The 22,982-nt window shown below is 37.9% G+C and overlaps 1 protein-coding gene across 4 annotated transcripts in view; it reads right to left on the bottom strand.

The window, feature by feature from the left end:
- KALRN (kalirin RhoGEF kinase) overlaps window positions 1–22,982 on the bottom strand; it is a gene marked incomplete at its 5' end in the record, with an annotated part of 564,822 nt that overhangs the window by 158,147 nt on the left and 383,693 nt on the right. For 3 of the 4 annotated variants that reach the window (XM_081316371.1, XM_081316370.1, XM_081316372.1), the window contains 7 exons: window positions 1,468–1,582; window positions 2,410–2,559; window positions 4,655–4,873; window positions 7,042–7,161; window positions 12,029–12,195; window positions 15,015–15,210; window positions 18,536–18,710. In XM_081316371.1, coding sequence (XP_081172497.1) covers window positions 1,468–1,582; window positions 2,410–2,559; window positions 4,655–4,873; window positions 7,042–7,161; window positions 12,029–12,195; window positions 15,015–15,210; window positions 18,536–18,710 — 1,142 coding nt within the window. The remainder of the gene's footprint in view (window positions 1–1,467; window positions 1,583–2,409; window positions 2,560–4,654; window positions 4,874–7,041; window positions 7,162–12,028; window positions 12,196–15,014; window positions 15,211–18,535; window positions 18,711–22,982) is intronic. The other variant, XM_081316373.1, reaches the window with a different exon arrangement.

Here is a 22,982-nt window from a genome sequence, read left to right as displayed (position 1 = left end):
GAAACTCTATACCATTTCAGACAAATGGTTGTCCAATCTCTTCTTAAAAACTTCCAGTGTTGGAGCATTCACAACGTCTGGAAGCAGGTTGTTCCATTGATTAATTGTTCTAACTGTCAGGAAAAAAAATAGTTCTAGGTTGCTTCTCTCCTTGATTAGTTTCCATCCATTGCTTCTTGTCCTGCCTTCAGGTGCTTTGGAAAATAGCTTGACTCCCTCGTTTTTGTGGCAACCCCTGAGATATTGGAAAACGGCTATCATGTCACCCCTAGTCTTGTTTCTTTTTTTTATTAAACTAGACATATCCAATTCCAGCAATCATTCTTTATAGGTCTTAGCCACCAGCTAAATTGTAAAGCTAAACAGACAGCTAAACAAACAGATTGTGACCTGTCCCTTCTTAAACATTTCAAAGTCCTCATATCTATTAGTGATGATTAATAGAAAAAGATTTAATAGAAATTTATATAGAAATTGAATAAATAAATGTATTTCAGGAAGATTATTTAAGTCAAAATAGAAACAAAGATGGCTGCCCCAAATACATATCTAATGTAAATTATCTATACATGTTCCAATGTAATATTATAAAAGCTTATCTTGCTATTTCTAATTTTTTATTTTAATTATCTGTTTGAATATGAGTAATGGTTACTTTTCCCCCCCACAGACAGGCATGCAGACATGTATATTGCTAGTATTGCTGAAAAACTCAGTCAACAAAGAAATATTTAATCATGTTAGTTTTACATTTTCAACTTTTTAAATGTGAATAAATACACAAATGTTTGGAATACTCATTCCTAAACTACATAATTATTACTGCAGTAACATGATTTGCCCTTTATCTTTATAACTTTAAAAGTAATCCCATCAGAAATGAAAAATATCTTTGTTTCGCATTTTTACTTTACATTTTTACTTTAGGGTTTAGAAACCCTAAAGAAACCCTACTGTGATGCATATGGAAACTTTTTGAAATGGTAAACCATGTTCTGAAAAGAGCATTTTTGGTATCCCTAATGTTTATAGCTAATAAAGCCTTCACCTAGAACTTTGTAAAGAAGGTAATATTAGGTTTGTAAACCTTTTTAAGGACTACAGACTTAGTCCTTAAGTTTAGTCTAACAGAATGAATTGCAAACTTCTTACATTTTAAATACCTCTAGATATAATAATCAGGTGGGAGGTATGAATTAGATTGATTAGTTAGATGGTTCCTAATCTATACAAAAGAACCATTTCCCTGATTTCCGAGCTGTGAAGGAGAGAACAAAATATTTTGCAACTCCTTGGGACAGCTGATCCTATTTGGTTTGGTCCACAAAGATGGTAAGGGCATGCGTTTCTGCTCTTATGTCATCCATCCTTACCTGAGGAGATTATAAACAGAAGCAGTGCGCGTGTGGCATACAAGATAAGCTCAGGTGCCATTCCATTCATGTGGGGCTCAAAGAACACACTGACCTTTCACTTGCTGTTCAGGACCCCTGGTATGGCTCACTACTCCTGGCATGCTGACGTTGTTTCGATGAATGTACTTGAGAAACACTTCTGCATTCCTTCGTGCTAGTGTGCATGCCTGTGGACAACAAATAACACCCCCAAGCCCCAGCACTTACAGTTACAATTTTGACAAGCAAATTGGAAGAATAAAACATTAAGGAACTTTCTGAACTGTGACTTGAGCTTTATTTTCCCTTTTGACCTCTGAAGAATGTTGATGTACGTGAAAAAACATGAGAGATCTTCAGACTGCACTCAGACATAACCATTATTTTGGGGATGATATGAGGGAAAATATTACATACAAACAAATATATTAGACTTTTGTTTTTGCAGAAACGTTATTTTCTTAGAATCAACACTGATGATACACCAAAAGTCAATGCATAACTATTCTATTTAGGCTAATGGAATATTCATATGAGGTAACATGACAGCAGCAAATTTGTGTGAGATCAGCTATTACTTTTCAGAATAGAAAAAGTGCAAGCTAAAATTTTAGTTCTACAGAACTAAAAGAATGAGATGTTAAGGCAAGCAATGTTTGAGATGGGTAAGGTTACTGAAAAAGTTTGTGTTTGTTTTATTAGGAGATTCTAAGCATGAAGAAGCCTTAAGAACCCTCTATTTCATGGCCAGTCATGGTTCAAGCTATGCAGGCATGAAATCATTCCAGAGAAGAACATACATTAGGGATGCATGCACACGTTGTTCTGCTTTTATGGCTCTTATTATAAAGTAAGATGAAAGATACCTCTGTCCTACAAAACACAGTAGATCAAAGACAGGACATAATTTATGTTCCTACAGACTGGTTTCCACCCAAGAGTTAGTGCCCAACTAACTTCTGCAATGAGAACAAAGGAAAAAACAACTGCTAAAAACAGGGGAAATAGACGGGACCTTGAGAAAGGCTTCTTTCTGTTCCAGATGTTTGCTGATTAAGGGAATAACATGATCTATCTCAGAGGATGGTCCCAGCTTATCCCGACCTCCACACCAGTCTTCGTCTCTTCGATATTCTTGCTCCAAACTCTCCAGTACACTGCAAACCTTAGACATAAGCAAGAACACAACTATTTAGTTATCAAAGTTACCTTTAGAAGCAGAAACAATTTACAATTTAAACATTAAAAGCATAACTCTAACAGCTGAGCAAAAATGTATGCCTGATTCACAGGTGTTATTGGAAATTCATCATACATGAAGTTGAGGTGAGGCAGCCTTTCTCCCATTTGAACCTTTACAAATATATTAGATGGCAGCTCCCATCATCCCCATGCACTATGGCCATTGATAAAGAATAATGGAATTTGTAATACTAAGCAACAGAAAGGGTCTAGATCACGGGTGTCAAACTTGATCACGTCAAGTGATGTATCGTGATGTATTGTGACTTTTTGCCTTTGTGGAGCCAGGATGGATGTGGCCTGCATGTGATGCATCTAGCCCACAACCTGCCAGTTTGACACCCCTGGTCTAGACTGAGAAAAACTAGGTAGGAACACAAACTATTCAAAAATGTCATATTAACAAGACTGTGTATATACACACAAACTTGTTCAACATTGAATCAGCCTTCCATCCTTCCGAGGTTGGTAAAATGAGGACCCAGATTGTTGGGGACAATAGGCTGACTCTGTAAACCACTTACAGAGGGCTGTAAAGTACTGTGAAGTGATATATAAGTCTAAGTACTATTGCAATTTATTCTGTATTGCTTATATATTATATATTAGTATTTTGTAAAACTATTAACTGTGATACAAATGTTCTATGTCAAGCAACTGAACAGCTTCAGTTATATTTTATACTTAGAAGAATAGTATCATTTGATCTACCAAAAGTTTAAATTTTAACTATATGAAAAATCATGAAAGAAAAACGCCTCCTTTCGGATTTGTAACAGTGCAAGTTTCTAGGCCAACCCATCGAGTGGTATATTTGACACTGAGAATGAGTTGGACAGCCATATAAATTTTCTTAAATAAATTCCAGCCACTATATAAACCATGGCTTTCATTCTGCAACTGGGGCAACAACAGTGTTTTAGCTAAAGATAGCCAACATTTATTGGATAATGTATTCATATGGCAACCTCTCTTTCTTGGGTAATGTAGGCTAAAGAGTACTTTGAAATAACATGGATGATTTAGGTAGTGCTTGAAAAGATTTTATTGCATGTAAGTGCAATCCCTTCCCTCCCTGCTTCTTATTTATCATGGTAATTTTATGTAATAGGATTTGCTAATTAATAAATCCGATCTAATTGCATTTCCTGCTGATACACCTTGGACTGGGTATACAGAACCACCCACTTTTCTCTTTGGATAGGGAAGGCTGGGCTAATGGTTTTACTTTGCCATTTCAACATCTGATTTATGTTGGTTGCAAAACATGGGAAGAAAGCACTGCCCTCAGTCTCATTAGCTTCTGGTGATGGCAGGGATGATGGTGGGTGGCATCATAAATCGAGGAGGTGATTTTGTACCTTGCCAAAAGGTGGAGAGAAATGCATCAGCTGATGTTCAAGACATCCTGTAATGCTGCTAGTGCTTTTTCCAGCGGCTCTCAACCTTTTCTATACTCCGCACCCCTAGAACGCTTCTGATATATTCTCGTACCCCTTACAAAAGTTTGAAATAACGGCAACGAATTATGCATATACACTATAATTTTTTAAAAACCCAAATTTTCGCACCCCCTGGAATATCATCTCTCTCACACACACACACACACAGTTGGGAACCACTGGCTTAGTCCATTGCAAGATTAATTTATCTTCCCATATCCTCTCAATCAGCTCATTCCTTGGCAGTGCTTTAAAATCATTTCGCCACATTCATCATGTTCCCAATAGGTGACCTTTTAAATTATACTAAGGTAATATAGATAAGTCCTTTGTGCTCAATACTAGGGTTACCAAATATAAACTTCAGTGAACACTGGTGTTTATAGATGCCTAGAAAAACAAAGACTATAACACTTCATGCACTATGGCCGATCGGTCTATGTTACTGAATAATCAGTAGCAATTCTAAACAGTAGCAATTACTGTATGTCTTTATGTAATGGTCATTTCAAATAGTAGTGGAGCTATTGCAAACAAACTGAACACCATTGGTGAAGAAGGCCTTGTTCCTCTCACCTGCTCTGAAGTTTTATAGAAAGCAACAGAGGCATTGACAAGTTTTAGCCGGTCCTCCATCTTTAGCATGAGTTGCTGCCAGTGCAAGGCCACTTTTTCCGCACATTCCCGGATGGCATCAGCATCGTAATGGCCAGCCTGCAGTAACACCTCTGCCTTTTGCTGTACCTGGAGAGCACTCTGGTGCGTCTTCTGCAAGGAAGTGGCATGAAAGAGGGACTGTATATGTAGGGAGGAAAGAGAGATTTGTACAGATGTGCCAAGCAAATGGTATAAAGAGATGAGGTGAGGTGTGAGCATGAAAAGGTGAGAGAATGAAACACTTTTTAGAATTAGCATTCTGAACAGTAAGCATTCTGCACATTCATGCAAAGGCATTTACTGATATTACTGATAATCTAGATTTACATCCCAATTTTGGGTAAAACAGCCCCAATGGCATTTAAGTAAAAAGGATACTGACATTAATCTGGTGTGTTTGCTGAACAGTTATATATATTGCATCATTATTAGTCTAAGATATGAAAACCCATATTCTTTTTAAAAACAGAACTGAATACATGTATTCTATTCGAAACACATATTTTTACTACAGTGTGATTCATCTTGAACAATTGAATAATTAAGAGGAAGAGATTAAAGGATTTGCAAAGAAAATACCCAATATATCAGCTAGACTTTCTTCACTTTGTAGGTGCTGCGATATCAAGCACCTGATTTTTAATATTTAATCTACAAGCCCTCTACTCTTGGCAGCATGAACAACCACATTTTATTGGGGGAGGAAGGGCTCTTAGTTGGTATCAAGGTTAAGCATCTCTGAAATATACCGTAGCAAGCTATACAAATAGGAAATAAATATCTTGCTCCACAGAAGTGCTTTATTAATGCTGCCAAGATGTACTGAAAGATAAAGAATTTCCTCAATGGATGATAAACCCTTCCTTTCCTTTCAGAGCTTCCCAGCATGCCAACATTTGAATATAAAAAAGTGACTACTTATTAAAATATTAGGTAAATAGATTTCTGGGAGCATCTACTATAGTCAAATACCAGGAAAATTATGATTCTGAATCAAGAGACAGAATATAGTTACCATTTTCTGTCATTCTACTTAGGCAATTTTCATAAGTGACCCTAAAAACAATTGTGAATTTCCTATAACAAAGTTAATCCCTAAGCAATCCCACAACTTCATTCCTAAACAAACACTTGAGAAAAATTTTTTATAAGAAGTAAAACGTGATGAAAATCCCAGATGTTATTCCTAAAATACATATGTACACTATCTTTGGGATACAGTAACTCATCTGCTCATCTAACATACATCATGTATGTGTTCAGGGGCTTAACAAATTAGAACTGAGGTGACCCAGCTTAACCCACAAAGGTCCCCCATGATCTTCATCGGGCCAATCACTGTCTCCTGTCTGATCTGCCTCATCTGATTATCTTGGAGATTAAAAAAAGGAAAGTCTGCTATCCATAGTCCCCTAAACTTCTTGAAGGTGCAATGAGATTGATAGGAAATAAAAGAATTGCAGCTGTTTCCGGATAAGCTAATTTTTTCTCTTTCCTAATACGATATCATAAAATACCATAAATTGAACTATTTCCCTCATTTTTTTAAAAAAAGATAGAATAAACATTGAGACTTAGCTATACTGAGGATCCCCAGAAAAATAAATAGATACTATTGCAATACAATGAAGGAGATTAAGATCAAAAGCAATCCTTTCCTTTTATTTAGCACCCTAGAAATAGATTTTTTTCTGATATTAATTTGTTATATGGACTATTGTAACCTTTGTTATTTGGTGAACAATATTCATATACATTTTTATACAGAAAACATGTTTGTCTTGGCTGCATCAGATTACACATCTTGAGTGGAATATGGCAATCAGATATTTATTTATTTATTATTTTATCTGGGGCAGGAAGGTTGGTAGTGTGTTAAGATATTACTACTTCAAAACTTTGTGTGTTTAAAACAGCAAGTGCCTGTTACAGCAACCATCTGCAGTTACAATGGTGATGAAAAACTAACATTGCCACCAATCTTCACATTTATGACCTTCACAGGTCTGTGTGAAGCAAAGAAAAGCTGAAGTAAAATCATCAGCACAGTTGTGGTTTCACTTAGCAATTGCTTTGCTTAATGACTTAGTTGCCGGTTCCAACTGCAGTTGCTAAAAGAGAACTACTTCCCATACGCACATACACATTAATTTTAGTAATAGTAATAGGAATAGTTTAACTGTTAATTGGAAGTTATTTCTCCCTTTCTGCTCTCCTACTCTAAACTCCATTCAGATTATTTCTGAAGGCTCATCTTTGCAATTTGAATAAGAAAAGAGAAAGTCAATGTGCACAGTAAACATTACCTCTATGGCCAGCTGAAACTGCTCGTGCTCTCTCTGGAGCTGCTCAGCCTCTGACAAGGAACTTGCATTGACAAGACTGGCATTGAGCATTGATTCTCCATTACGGATCCAGCCAAGGACCTGGCAGGAAAAACAGACATTTTGAGACACAACTTTTTCACTTCATGAAATAGCTGGGGGTGGGTGGGTTGCAGTGGGGATAGCAGCGTCACCAGCGTCCAGATATTACACTAATCTACTTTACTAAGAATTCCTGAATCTGTATCTGGAACCAGTTTTGGAGTAGATGAGGAAGGTGAGACAATATCCAGACAAACTGGAGGTGTGATGAATAACAATGTTGATTTTTCTGGTTAGAGAAATCATGCTCTGCAAGATTCAGGCCTTCAGGCCTTTTCCGCCATTTGACCCTGCCCCATGAGAGATACTGTGCATCAGATGACGCATTTTAGTTCTAATTAGATTTAGTTTGAAAAATAAATTGCAATTAAATAAAAGAGATTAGTTTCAATGTAGACTAAGTATAACTAACTTACGGTACTCTGGATCTCTGTGCAAGTCTATGACCATAATAAAAAATTTGGTTTGATTTGATTACTCGGTATCTAATCCAATGAGACCAAAATAATTTAGTGCCCTCTGTTACAAAGAAACAAAACCCATATATGAAATACTGTAAATAAAGTACAAATAGTCCTTTGTTAAATATTGATAATATGTACATTACTCAATTTTTACTGACTATATCAGATCAAAACATAGAAATATATGAGATATATGATTTACAGCTAGTTACATTCACTTAACAAGCTGCTCAAATTGTATGTTATCTAAAAGAGACAAAAGCACCAGACTTGGAAATGTTATGTGGTTTGTTTCATGCAACTTTTTTTCCTGAAAAATACTTGCATTTTCCAGATACATTTGTCTGCAGCTTCTTGAATTATTTGAAACGGCTAGAAACAAGGTACCATCAACTTTCTTTTTCTTTATTGTTTTCATGTTTGTAAAAATTGATTGTTTTAAAAAATAATCAACTATTGTTTGATACTCATCCAAAATCCATCTGTAGATGAGTAAGAATAGGGAAATGTGTACATTTAACTATTATTGCTATACAGTAATGCCTAACAAAGGCTCTTACCCATCTTCAGTCAAACTTCTATTTTACATCTAGTAATCTTTTTTGCCACTTCATCTCCCAGAAAAGTGGGGGGAGGGAGTTTTCCTCTGGGATCCCCAAGCAACAAGAGTCTGCCCAAACATATTCCATCCAAGGCCTGCTCTTTCAAGCAGCAAGTACAACCTCAGTTGAACCAGGTGCTAAGACTTCAAAAACAACTACTAACTCCCTTTGAAATCCAACTGGGCCAGACCAAATAAGTCCAGCAGAATGAGATGACTCACAGCAGCCACTTTAGCATGGATGAGTGGACATGGCCAGGTGGGTGTGGCTGGCTCATGCAACTGGGTGATCATGGCCAGAGGGGCACAGAGGAGTGGGCATAAATGAGTTGGTGCAGATGACTCAGCACAGATGACTCAGTGCAACCAGGTGGACATGGACAGGTCAGCGTGGAACAAGTCATCCTGATCAACTGGATGTGACAACTCACCTTGCCTCCCCAAACTGCCAGCAGCCAAGCACATGTATTCCCAGAGCCCGCACTGGAACCCATCAGTGGTTGATCCACCACCTTCCCGAGAACAATTTCCCTGTCTTCCTCCTCCTCCTCCTCCTCCTCCTCCTCCTCCTGCTAGACTGGAGACTGTGAAAATTTGGATGGGGAGGAACCTCAACCCTAACAAGAGGGAGGTTTGGACCCACCTGAATCTCATGTTTTATATCTTCCCCAAGGGAGACATAATCTCAACTTCTCCAGATTTTACTGTCTATACATCAAGGATACTTCTGCCTCAAGTTCATTAAGTAAACCACGGGTGTCAAACTTGCCGCATCATGTGACGCGTCATGACATACCACGACTTTTTTCGCATTGCCAGAGCTGGCCTGGGTGCGGCCTCCGCATGATGCAACCGATCCTTATAAGTATTTATACCCTGGAAATACAAGAATTCTAACTCCGGCAATTATTTTGTCAATATCATAATAATTCTTTTCTATAAATTATTTAGCATAAAGAACTGTGAAAAACCAATCATTTATATTGTGATACTGTAAAGATTTGCAGTGTCTTTTCTAACTTTAAATTTTCTACCTTGGCATTGAAGTTTATAGAAAACTTTATTAAATGTGAATAGAGGAAAAACAATTTAGAATTTCCATTGTGCTAAAGTGCAACCATATGTCAGCATTCTAGAATGCTCCAGACTTTGTACTGCATCAGCAGAAGTTAAGTGGGGTTAACAGTATGAAACTGTTTGGTGGCAGTCTACTTTTCCTTGGCTTCTAAGAGCAAGAGCTACTTATAATAAATTTAAGACCATTTGTTTTCTCAACTGTTCCAAAGTGAAAATGAAGTACACTTGGATCTTGACTGAAAATGGAGAGCAAGCCAAAATCAATCCAGATTCCAATTTTACTAAATGATGTTACTTATGACTCATTCTTCAGGAAGCCAAATTTAGCCAATACCTACCACAGTATGACAGGGCCATGATATATTTTAATTCAGCTGCTTCCAAGGAAAGCTATTGCTGCAATAATTCACAAACTAATAAGCCATTGACTTTTAAAATATGAATCTGAACCAATAAAATCTTGCTAGGGACTTCCTGAAAAGCATCTGAATGAAGAAGGCTCATAAATACTTTTAAAGACATTAATGAATCACGGGTTGTCAGCCTTCCCAGGTAAACCAGAAATGAAATAGACCAGGTGAGCTAATTTTACTTTATTGTAAAGATTCATTAAGAGAATCTTGCAAGTCTGAAAGTACACTGTCTTCCACTGTCCCTTTTTACAGTCTGCTAAAATAGGAAGGGATCCTTTCTAAGTTTCTTTCTCTGCCTGTTATGCAGCTGGAGGCTCCCCCATCCGCTGCCTTTTATCTGATCATCCCCCTAGGCAACATCTCCTGTCTCTCAAGGTAATTCCCATGTAGCATTACACAGGTACTCTCTTGAACTAGGTTTGAAAGTTCCCTTCTAAACCAATGTTACTTACTCTGCTCTTTTGGTTATTGGTATGGTATAATTAAATTAATATAAAATGTAATATTCATTGAGCAACTATTACACAGATAACCTTTAAAAATGAGAAGAACATTAGAGATAAAAACACGCAGAGTGTTAGAGACAGAATGAGAGGGCATATTCCTAAATGGATGTAAAAATGAAATTGGAACATTTAAAAAGGGACCCTTAAAAATTAGTTGTAAATTCAAGGAAGAATAAGATATTTCCATAAGAGCCATATAATAACTGAAATCATAAACATTAATTCCTTGAATATGATGTTGGACACTGGAATCTTCACTTGGGTCACATTATTTTTAGCAGGGATCATATATTGATCATATCATATCACCATATATCATAATCCAAAACAATATCGGTGGTTGCCGACTTATTTTTGAGAGAATAAGTATTTCTTTACTTTTGATTCCATCTTTATTTTTGCTCCCAGTGAGTTCATTTTCAAATCATAGTATACTATGGCAGATTCTGAAACTATCTAGACAACAACGACAGGCAAAAAAGAGGATTCGATCTTACAAATATTTTCAAGCCTTATTGACTATTTTGAGCTCTGAATGAATGAGAGATATGTCATAAGCTTTAAAATGTAAGAAATAAAGAATGTTCCTATAGTTTCCAACTTTCTATCTTCATGTGATAGCTTGAAACTCATTTTTAAGACCAAGGAACACATTATTTTAGAGTCCTCACACCGTATTCCAATATTTACAGCCCTTGAGGGTATAAACATTGATGAAAGTGGTTGAATAGAATTATGGAGCAGATAGGTGGCTGAGCTGCAGCAGCTAAATATAAATTGAGCAAATGGTAAAGCAATCAAGCTCCTTTTACTTCCATATTTTGAATACATTCCAGACCAATAAACTTGATACCTCAAATTCACCACTCTCCTGGCCTAAACAAGCAGTCAATGGAATCATCTACACAACCATTTTTCTTGTTAATTTATATTTCATGTTCCTGCTTCAACATAAAATATTCATCCCATAAGACATTTTTTTTAAAATGAATAGAATTATTGTCCCACGGGTCAATAATAATGCATGAATCAAGCCTTAGATATTTTTACATCAGTGTTGCTTTGCTTTATGCTTCATGCAAATCAAATACACTTTTTCTGTTCCATAAACAACATTATGATTTCTTCCTGCTTCTTGCACAGACTTTTATCAGTAGTGAAATGTTCCAGACTTGTATTTTTTGAATACAAGTAGTATTAATGTTTACATGATCACCCCCCCCCACAAATACACCTCCTCAAGCATTTTTCTCAATTCTTGGACCAAATCAATGGCTTTGGTCAAAGCAAAAAGAGAACATGTCCTACTAGATCCTAAAATGAATGAAAATGATGTTAGTTTGGGGACCTTTTTTCACTGCGTTTGTTTTGAATATGTATCGCTTTATTCAATATTCAGTTCTCATACAATATGAGATGAAAAGCATGTCTATAGTTGGATTTTTTTAAAAATGAAACATTGAGAAAATAGAGCAGGGCTGGGCAACTAATTTTCCAAAGGGGCCACAGCACCACCTACCCCCACCCCCACCCCCGCTGTTGTGGGCTGGACAGGGACAGTCAGAATGAGAGTTAACACTGGCGTTACTGCATGAGAGAACTTTCTCTAAATGAGGTAGCAGCAATCAGTGACCTTCAGAGCCCTCTCCCTTCTCTCTCTCAGTCACCTGGTTCACGTGAGCTACCTGTACTGTTACAGATGTGAATTTTAAGAGGCTACCAGAATTTGAATGGTAGGGACAGGGCGTTTTAACAGCCAGCATGATCACATAAGCAAAGAAGCAGAACAATGCCGAAAACCCTGACCTGCTTAACCTCTGCCTGCAGGTGACGAAGCTGAAGGCACTGCTCGAGCCGTTTGTGCGTCTGATCAGCATTCAGCTCCAATTCGTGCTGTTTCTCATGAAGAAATTCCAGCAGCTCTTGCACTTGGATTGCTAGATCGATGTCCTTTTCACAGATCAGTTCGATGCCTGGAATAGAATAAATGTCCTCATATGGAGAAACAGGCAAGATGCTCATTGCTTCCTTCTTGTTGGGAGGGAAGGAGAGCCTGGCAAAGTGATATGACCTATAAAGATATTGGACTTTGGATGAAGGTAAATTACTTTAGATTGAACCCATAGAGTTGATAGTGGATTGGAAAACATATTCTTAGCTGCTCTTAATCTAGCATTTCCTGTGATTTTGTTGAAGTTACTGGCTGCATGGGATATATGTTCATAAACAAATACTATTCTTCCCATTTCATTCTTTCTTAGACATAGCTATTTGAAATAACCATTTGCAACAGGAAAGAGTGGTGTATTAAATCAAAGCAAGAAAGTATTCCTTCATATCTCTATTAAAAATAGATATAAAGAACACAAACTAGATCTTGGCTCGTTGTAACTATTAGTTCTCCGGAGTTAAGATGATATCATTCTTTCATAATGGAAAGAAAAAAAAGTAAACAAAGGTAAAGGACTTTGTTTTAGCAAATGGAAAGACAAGGCAATGTGCTAAGCATGGGAGCATCATAGTTAATCATACGCTTTTCTTCTATGCAGTTTGTTCATTGTGAAGCACTGCATTCTCAGCAAGTTGTTTTAATAATTAGATTTGAATTGTGCCATTAAAATGTTCAAGAAAAGTTCTTTGTCTCTACTTACTACTTCACTTATTCATCTTAAAATGTACCAGATGTACCTCAGTACTTCAGCACTTCAATTCTACTTATGGGAATAATGAGGTTAAATAAGAAAAGATAAAGAAATGCATACCCATACAGGCATACCGAGTGATTCACGCCTAAGCTGAATTACGGCTATTAGAAAATGCAATATTATACATTGCTGCTATCCCGAATCAGTAATCTTTTCAGATTTGTTTGAGCATCCCAAAGCAGACACTTCGTCACTTAAAGTCATCCACTTCTTCAGAGATGAAGGGAATGTTTGTGTTAGGTAATTTACTAAACGTATAAGCACATATTGTTTGTAGGCACTGTTTGCAATCCAATCCATTTGAAAAGAAGTATCCTTGTTTAGTGACCAGTTGTTCAGTGACTGTTTAAACCAAAAACAATACTTAATAAATTATAGTTAAGACTGGGCAACATAAGTATGGCTATCACTGTGTCTGTGGTCACAAGATCTGGATTTGCAACCTTCCCTGTTGGCTTCCCACAAACAAGTCAAGGGGGAAGCTGGCAGGAAGTCGGAAGTTGCAGTCATGTGAAGTCCTCACTTAACAACCTGCACAGTCCTTGCTTAGTGATGGCAACTGGGATTCCTGGAACTGTCATCACTAAGTGCTGTGTTCAATTGTGATTGCATTACTTAATTACAGTTTCTGGGCCCTATTAGTCAGAATAAATGGGGACTACCAGTATTGCTATCGTAACATTGAATGATTTAATTTTCTTAGTATTCATTAAAAAAACAGGGGAAAATCCTATGAGCATTAAGAAGAATTTTGGAAATCTGATCAGTATTGAATCTAGAGGTGACAAGCAGTTTAAACTAAACATATGTGCAGATAATTAGGTAAGAAGCAAGATGATTACCATGACACAGAGGATAGATGATTGACAGATGAGATTGCACTGATAAAACTGATCCCTTTGGTTTTCTGATCAATATTATTTTTTTCTCAAAATTCACTATTGACATGAATTTGGTGTAAATCACAATTACATTTCTCCTTGTGAGATACATCTGCATGAAGTACCTTCTTTTCATTCTTCCCTATCATGATTTTTTTTTCTTTTTCCCTTCCCATGCCTTCAAAAACCAAGACACTCTATGCTGAATAATGTGGACAAGGATTATTACTGGAAGACTGAAAATTACAAAGGCAGTAAAATTGATTAAGTGGGCAGGGTTCTTTCTCCTGGGCAGAAGAGAAGGGAAAAACATGAACGTGTGGAAAATTTCTGCTTGAAAAGGATGGTAATTTTCTTGAGCTCAGAGCTAGAATTTAGTTCTTCAGCTAAAGGTTGAAGGTTTTTTACTCCAATAAAAAAGAAGGTATGCGCTGTATGAGAGAATGCAGAAAACCAAAGCTAGTAGATGCTTTAGTTCTAGTTCTCTCACAGACAAAAGCAAACAGCCTGGTATGAGATTTGGCCATTGCTGAAACAAGAAAGAGATGGAAACTATTCTTCCCTTAACCAAAGGAGAGTTGCTTACAGTCCTTTACATACATAGAAAAAGATACATTTAAACACCGATTGCATATTTGATCAATGAGTTGTTGCAGTTCATTTGCAATGGCTTCTTTGGTTTCATACAACAAATCAGATTTGTCCAGCTTGCTAGGAAGAAGACTGACAATAGATTCAATGGTCATGTGATAAAAGAAATTTTAACAGTGATATAAAGAACAAAACTTAAACACATGTGATGTAAAAAGACCCACACCCCAAGATACTTAATGTTTGAAAAAGAAATACTTACCAGCTGTGTAAGTGATTGCAAACTATGACTGCAAGCGCATCGAAGATCTGCAGTGAAGTGTATATTAAATGCTGGAAAAGTCCTGAAGACACACAGCATCATATACAGGCTAACTATAATAAATGTGTGTACCATATCTCACATTTATAAAAAAAAAATCTGTCTCTCCAAAGGGGAGGATAGATTACTAGGCATTCAACATGAAATTCAAGATCCATTCTGCCTTATTAGGAAATGAAGGAATTGCTTTGTTTGGGCACGAAGAACAAACTGCTTTCACTTTTATGTGTTTTTCTTTTCCATTACAGCTGTTTATAAGATCATATATCCAGGATTTTGTCTCTTCCACTTACCTGAAGCTTGCACTTCCATGATGTACTGGTGCAAATCTTGCCCTTGCTGAATGACCTCAAAGGTCATATTGTTCATAGCCATCTTCCTCTCTGTATGCCGCTGCAGCCGTTGTTCAGCCAAAGTGAGATCCTCGGTGTTGAAATCATTCATTTGGCGTAGTAAATCCTCATTCCAGGCATCTAATTCAGCGGTCACCTTCAAAGTAAAAAAAAAAAAGAAGCAATGCAGAAGAAGCATGCAAAAATCATTAAAATTAAGGCTACCAGGGGGGAAATATATAAAATAGAATATGTAACCACAGAAGAGAACAAACCTAATTACATTATTCCAGAAATTTTAAAATTGCCATCGCATAAGCTACAGTGAAATTGAGAAGCGCTTTAATTATGTGCTGTTTATAAAGAGGTTCATTACTGTAAAAACTTAGAAAATCATTTTAGACTGAAAATTATGAATGCTTAAAGGAAATCTTCAAATTAGAGATCGTTAGACATGCCCAAATTAGAACAAATTAACTACCCATGAGATTGCTTAAGCTTCCTTAAGCTTATTGTTTGTTTGTTTTTCAAAAGCATTTGATTTAAACAAAACGAAAAAAAGCTGCCTTTTCAAGCATTCCAGTGCTTTTGAAATTATTTCTTTAAAAGATTTTTACCCGTTTTACAGTAAATCTAAAAATCCCTACAGGGCTTAGATCATTATAAGACAGGGGTGTCAAACTCAATTTCATTGAGGGCCGCATCAGCATTGCGGTTGCCCTCAGGGGGCCAGGTGGGTAGGGCCAGGGTGGGCGTGGCCTACTGGGTGGGCGTGGCTAGAGTGCGCATGGCCTACTGGGTGAGCGTGGCCAGCTCTACATCGTTGGCATCAAGGGTGCCTGTGGGGGCCTGGGCAGGGGTGGGACAGATCTGAGGGTCTCTGGCAGGAGGAGGGTCTCTGGGCCAGGGCCAAGGCAGTGGGGGCCGTTCCCTCACTGTTTCCAGGATGGCTTCGCGGTCCACATGAAACCACTTCGCGGGCCGGATCCGGCCCCCGGGCCTTGTGTTTAAAATGTCTGTTATAAAAAATCCCACATATAATCAGTTATGCAATAAGAATAACAGTGTCACAGAAGCAACAAAACCATCAATAGCTATCTCAGGCCTACAAATGACATGGGGTGAATCAACACTTGATAGGTTAATCTGTCTACTAAGCCATTGTTACTGTACTTGACCAAAGTTTGTTGAACAGCTGTAGTTTAACAGGTTCATATTATCTAGAACCGCAAACCATAGAGGTAATCCTCGACTTACAACCACAATTGAGCCCAAAATTTCTGTTACTGAGTGAGATATGTGTTTAGTGAATTTTTCCCCTTTTTACGACCATGCTTGCCACAATTGTTAAGTGAATCCCTGCAGTTAGGTTAGTAACCTCATTGTTAAATTAATTCCCCATTGACTTTGCTTATCAGAAGGTTACAAAAGCTGATCACATGACCCCAGGACACTGCAACCATTCTTAATTATGAGCCAGTTCCCAAGCCTCTGAATTTTGATCACATGACCATGGGGATGTTGCAATGGTTGTAAGTGTGAAAAACGGTCATAAGTCACTTTTATCAGTGCCACTGTAACTTTGAAACGTCACTAAACAAATGATTGTAAGTCAAGGACTCCCTGTGCTTTACAAAGCACAATAGCTAAATTCACAGCAACTCAATCTTGCATCTCTCTACTTAAAAGTTAAATTCAACAGAATTCAATATTTTTCTACCTGATATAGAAGATCAACTATCATACTTCATGCCAGAATGCTTATTCATATTAATTTGGCCTCAATAAATACTTTGTAGAAGAAAATTGGAGGGTAACAGCCCTTTTCCACTGTAGTTCCCTAGCAGCTGGTATTCAGAACACGATGTCTTTGATTCTGGAGTTGGGTACGTTCTCAGCAGACCTAGTGCTACAGAGTGATTAATTTGGAGCTAATGACCTAATGGTGATAGAAGGGCTTCCTTTAATGGTTATGTGAATTTTTGGAATCGTGAAGCTTTCCTCAAACATTATTCTATCAGTATTCCAAGCTTTCTAGCTACCACATGTTCCAGCAAAATACAAAATTAAGCAAAACATATTTCCTTTGGAATAAACCTCGATCTATCAGTCATCTTCCCCACTATGAAAGATCACTGCAGAGAAGACCTGGGCTACGGAGCTCTAAACGTCTGCCCAAATTCTAACCCTAACCATATTGCAGTGAGTTGGAAACTCACCCATTTTGTATGCAGATTACTGTATGCATTCATATTTTATTTGGAGCTAACAGAATTTGCCTAGTTAATATTTGCTATCCAGCATTCTGGAAACTCATATGAATCACCATTCTGCAATCATCTATCCTTACTGATACAAATCGTGCCATTATTTCTGCCAGAAAAAGATCCTATGCCTCTACTTTCTATAGAGGCATATTCCATTAATATTCCATTAAGCGTGCTGTAGAATATAGGGATTTTTGTTTAATTATTAGATAGAAAGAAAGACATCTGAAAATATTACCCATCTATTGAGCCCTAAGAACTCATTTTATCAAATAAGACCTGTTCCCATTCCACAGGAGTCTCTTCCATTTTGGAATGGCCAATAGAAAATAAAATTGGAACTCTGATTTTATATATGGTGATGGCAGCAAGATTGCTCTATGCCAGGGGTGTCAAACTCAATTTCATTGAGGGCCGCATCAGCATTGCGGTTGCCCTCAAGGGGCCGGGTGGGTATGGCCAGGGTGGGCATGGCCTACTGGGTGGGCATGGCTAGAGTGCGTATGGCCTACTGGGTGGGCATGGCCAGCTCTACATCGTTCGCATCAAGGGTGCCTATGGGAGCCTGGGCAGGAGTGGGACAGATCTGAGAGTCTCTGGCAGAAGGAGGGTCTCTGGGCCAGGGCCAAGGCAGTGGGGGCGGTTCCCTCACTGTTTCCAGGATGGCTTCACGGGCCGCATGAAACCACTTCACGGGCCGGATCCGGCCCCTGGGCCTTGTGTTTGACATGTCTGCTCTATGCACAGAAGTGGAAGGATGGCTCAATTCCCACCATGGATGAATGGTTTCAAAAGCTGATGGAATTAGCAGAGATGGCCAAATTGACTGTGCTGATAAAAGAAAAGAACATAAGTACTTTTGCTTCTATGTGGAAACCACTTCTGGGCTTTGTGCTTGAGGTGGAAAAAAAATGATAGCGTGATTTTTTTTTACCCATTAGACCGATTTGCCGATGCAGAAATAGCTAGCGCATACTACTATAGAAAGGTAAAAAAAAGTTGAGATTTGATTTTAACGTCTGAATTTACTGCAACAGAGTCAGAAGTCAATGCCTTTTGTCTCTCCCGCCCTCCCTTCCTTCATACCTTTTTTGTTTTTCCTTTTTTCTCCTGTTGTCCCCTACTATTTGCTTTTGTATTTTCACATTTTATGTTATAAATGAAAAAAAAAACTAAATTTAAAAAAAAGTGAAATATGGCCAATACAATTCTTACCTCAATAGTGTACTGTTCAAAAATCCGGAGCTGAAGGAAAATATCCAGCTTAATTTTCCTTTCGTGGAAGAGCTCCTCCATCTGTACCTGAGCTTCATCCAGCTGTTGGAGGACAGACTCAATGTGGCTGATGGAACTATTGTGTGGTGTTTTATTGTTAGAGACCGCCGAATCTCTGTGGCAAAGTCAAAACAAACGGTTAGGAACCCAACATTGATAAAGACACCGAGAAAAGACAAAAAAAATTTCTATTTTATAAATTGCTGAAAATCTGAATGGGCCTTCACCTTTTTCATCAGCCTAATATCTGAACTTCCTCAATATTATATACTGAGCTGAATACCATATATCTCTTCACATCTCAAGGCATTTTTGTCCTTTTCTGCACTAATTAAGAATTGCAAAGAAAAAGAAGAAAAAAATAACGAATGGCATACCAATCCCTTCAGGGGCTCCTTTTCATTTTATTTCACGACATCCCGGTTTCCTACCAATATTGGGTCTACTTGAAAATCCTCGGCAGCGAGACTTTTAGTAGCGCAATACTGGAAGAAGGAGGAACTGCCAACTATAGAAGAGTGGACTTTAAAAGTTTCTAACTTGGCGGAAATGGCGAAGATCTCGGCGTATTTGAAAGACCAATCGCAACAGAGATACATTGTGGAGTGGAGGAGATGGATTGATTATATTCAGAATAAATATGGGACTAAAAAGTTTCACTTAGCATTTGAATAAGTAGCGGATTTATATGATGTATAACTAGCTTGTAGTTATTTTACTAAGAGTTAAAGTGCGATAGAATTTAATATTTTATTGTTGTTTGCATATTTTAGTTTATGTTTGTATTTTTATACCCTGTATTTAGCTCTGGGAAGTCGGGGAGGGGGGAGGGGAGGGTTGGGGAGGGTTGGGGAGAGGGGCGGGGGAGGGGGGTTGTATTCAAAACTGTATTGTAAAACTTTTCAATAAAAAAAAAGAAAATCCTTCCCTTTAAGCAAAATACTTACGCTGTGCGAAACAGTAATAGAATACATGCAAAAAAAAAATATGTAACGTATATTCCTGTTAACTATATGTTATTTGGGCAAGGTGGGATTTCTTGATCCATGGTTAAGCAATGTTTTTTTTTATTTAAAGCCAGTAAAAATAATCAATTTACACAAGCTTTTAAGATTTATTCATTAGTGAACATTTTGCAAAAAAATGGGTGAAAACTGGAGAAACCCTAAATGTTACCTTCAGTGAGGCATCCATTTGAGTCTGCATCCCTTTCCTGCCCCAGATTATTTTTTTTTCCTCTGTAAACTTAGTAAGTTCAACACTCCCATGTCTTAAGCCCTAATGTTTATGTACAGTAAAAATGACCTTAAAGGAGGAGAGAAAGAGATGCTGGCTAGGATCAGACAAGAGAGAGGGGAGCCCCCAATAGCTTAACAATCAGAGGAAGAAATTTAGGAAGGACCCATCCTAACTTATGAGGCAGTGAAAAATGATGGTGGGAGATTTGTACCTACAGACTTTCAAGATTCTTTTAATCTAGCCTTACAATAAAGTACTACAATCTCATCTAGTCATGTGTCCTGTCTGCTTTACCTGGAAGGGCTGACATTAGCTGCCCTCCACCTTCTTCTCACCTGTTTGTCTGGGTACCAATTTCTGTACTTTTGAGCCGTCTTGAGCCCTGGCAACTGCCTGGACAAGTCCCTGAGTTTTTGAGGTAAGATTTTGGAAGTAGTTTGTCACCGCCTTCTTCCTAGGACTGATAGAGAGGGACTGGTCCAAAGTCACCCAGCTGACTTTACACCAGAGGCCCCCAACCCTTTGGCTACCAGGGATCGGTTCCATGGAGAGAGTTTTTTCCACGGACTGGAGGGGGCCTGGTTTCATGTACTGCCAGCATCTCATGAATGGGGCTTCGCTTCTTTGTGTGGCCCAGTTGCTGGCATGCTGCGGCCCAGTGCCGGTCCACAGACGGGGTTGTGGATCCCTGCTTTACATGAGAACCAGTTTACTGTTTTGGAAGGAATATGGCTTACTCTGCTTTTTTTGATATGGGGTACCTCAGTCAGTGCTAACATATCTGCAAAAATTCAGATGTATACTAGGGATGTATGAAACTATAAGTAAAATCATTACCAAGGGATTAGGGATTTTCTCCCCATTTATTCAGATCTATCAAGGAGCACTCCACACGTTCCTTGTAAATGATAACATTACCATGTTAGTCAGAGGATAACAGGCTGCACCAGAAATGTCTACATTTAAAACTGTTGTCTTAAATTACAATAAGAGACTACTCAAATAATAATAATGTTCTTAAATTCTAAGCTTCATGAGATCCTTGACCTATACAAACAAAAACAAAAACAATAACACTTTGAATTTTAATAAAAGCTGTCATTTGCCCTTTTCCTATAACCTAATATTTGGGAGAGAGAGAGAATTTGAGCAAAATATTGCACAAGAGGCAGTAAGTGATCTTATCAATTTCTGGTGCTGGTCTATCCACTAATTACTTCAGATCCAGCCATCCTGAAATATGGAATATGCTGTTCTTGAGGAAGTACAGTTCAGAACAAAAAGACACCCAATCGGTGACTGAGGACCAAAGTGATGAACAAGGATTTTATTATCTACTCATCCCATTATGTGGGAGATTTAGATTCTTTGACAGGAATAAAGAATAAAGACTAGGAAAAAGCAATCACAAATATGTGTGGGGGAAAAAGGCAAAGCAAGTTTTTACTATACTTTAGGAAGAAAAAGTTATCCCAACACATTAAAATGCTATTAAAAATTATAGCAGTCATTCCAAGTAGCAGTTATCTTCAGATTATCTGGGCATCATGGGTGATGGGTAATCTCTCAACAGATTTCAAGCCTTTGATCCTTGAGAATAACCCCCAAATTTTGGAATTTATCTAGGAGCATAATAAAGATAATGGTATTATTTAACACAGTTGAAATAGGGTGGCCTGAATGCATCAGATGTCTCTTCCTCTGCAAGCAATGTATTTGGTCTTAAATAATATGGTAGGAGCTCGTGAGAAACAAGTGAACTGCTAGCTACACAGCTCCAATCTCATCTTATTTTGACATAACATCAAGTCTTAGGCTACAACGAGTTATGGTATGTTCAGATTTATTAATTAAAAAATGGAGAAGCATAATTTTGATTATATGATGCTTATGCTCTAATTTCCAAAGTTCTCTCAAAGCAATTAATATACACCTCTGCTCTAGAAGCATGTTGAGTGTGAAAGAGATACAGGTCTGATCAGTGCTTTTTTGGTAAAAGAAAAAGGTGCCGGAACTCACACATGTCATACAACCCACCTTGCCTACCCTACAAGGTTCCATCCAAAAAAGGTGCCGGAACTCCGTTCTGAGCGTTCTATGAGAAAAAAAGCCCTGGGTCTGATCCAGGAAAAAAAGAAAGAAAGAAAAAAGAGGATTGCCTCACTTTCCTCTGGCTCAAGTACTCCTTCCCCTGCTTTGCCAACTATCAGCATGTACCCTTTGGCAGATTACACCTGAATGTACAATGTGCTAATAAAAAACAAAAACATGGCCGTCATGTAACCATAGCAAATCAAATCAAACCAAATCGGGGGATGGGGGGGGGGAAGAGATTCAGATCAGGAGTATGATGTGGAGGGTTTAACCCTTTCCTGTGTTCTGCTTTCTCACAGAGAATTGCCAGTATTGTGGGAGAGAAATCAGAGTTTTGTTCAACTTTTCCACAGCACAATAATTCTACCCCTATATATTCTACTTCACTTCTCACACACCTAAAAACGCAATGGGACTGAAATGTAATAAATGTTTAAAACTGAAAGATCTGTATACAAACATTTTTTTAAAAAAACCAAACCAAACCCAGAATTTTCTTTATAAAAGCGAATATGATTCATCTGAACAGATTCTTCTACCCAACTGACAAAAAGGGTGATCACCTTTTTGAAAAAGAAACAAATTGTTTCCAGAGCATTTCTAATTAAATGCTATTAAGCCTAGCTGAACAAAGCCTCTACTGGTAGTCCTTGACTTACGATCATTTGTTTAGCATCCCTTCAAAATTCACGGGGGAAAAGGTGACCTGCATTGGTCCCCACACTTACAACTGTTACAGCATCGCCTCAGTCATGTGCTCAAAATTTGGGTGCTTAACAAAAAAGCATGCATTTACAGTAGCTGTTGCATACTGGGGTTGCTGTGATTGCCATTTGCAACTTTCCCAGATGGCTTCCGTCAAGCGAAGCCAATGTGATTCACTGAACAACTGTGGCAAAAGAAGTTGTAAAATCAGGCACAACTCACTTAATCACCTTGCTTAGCAACAGAAACTCTGTTATGGTCATAAGCCAAGGACTACCTGTGCAGAGAGTCACAAGCCTTGTGATATCATTATGTGAATTAGGCTGTAGGTGTTTGAGGAAACCTATAT

Source organism: Vipera berus (genome assembly GCF_964194415.1).
Source record: "Vipera berus genome assembly, chromosome: 1".
NCBI classification, from domain to species: Eukaryota; Metazoa; Chordata; class Lepidosauria; order Squamata; family Viperidae; genus Vipera; species Vipera berus.
This window is presented reverse-complemented; position numbering and strand designations above follow the sequence as displayed.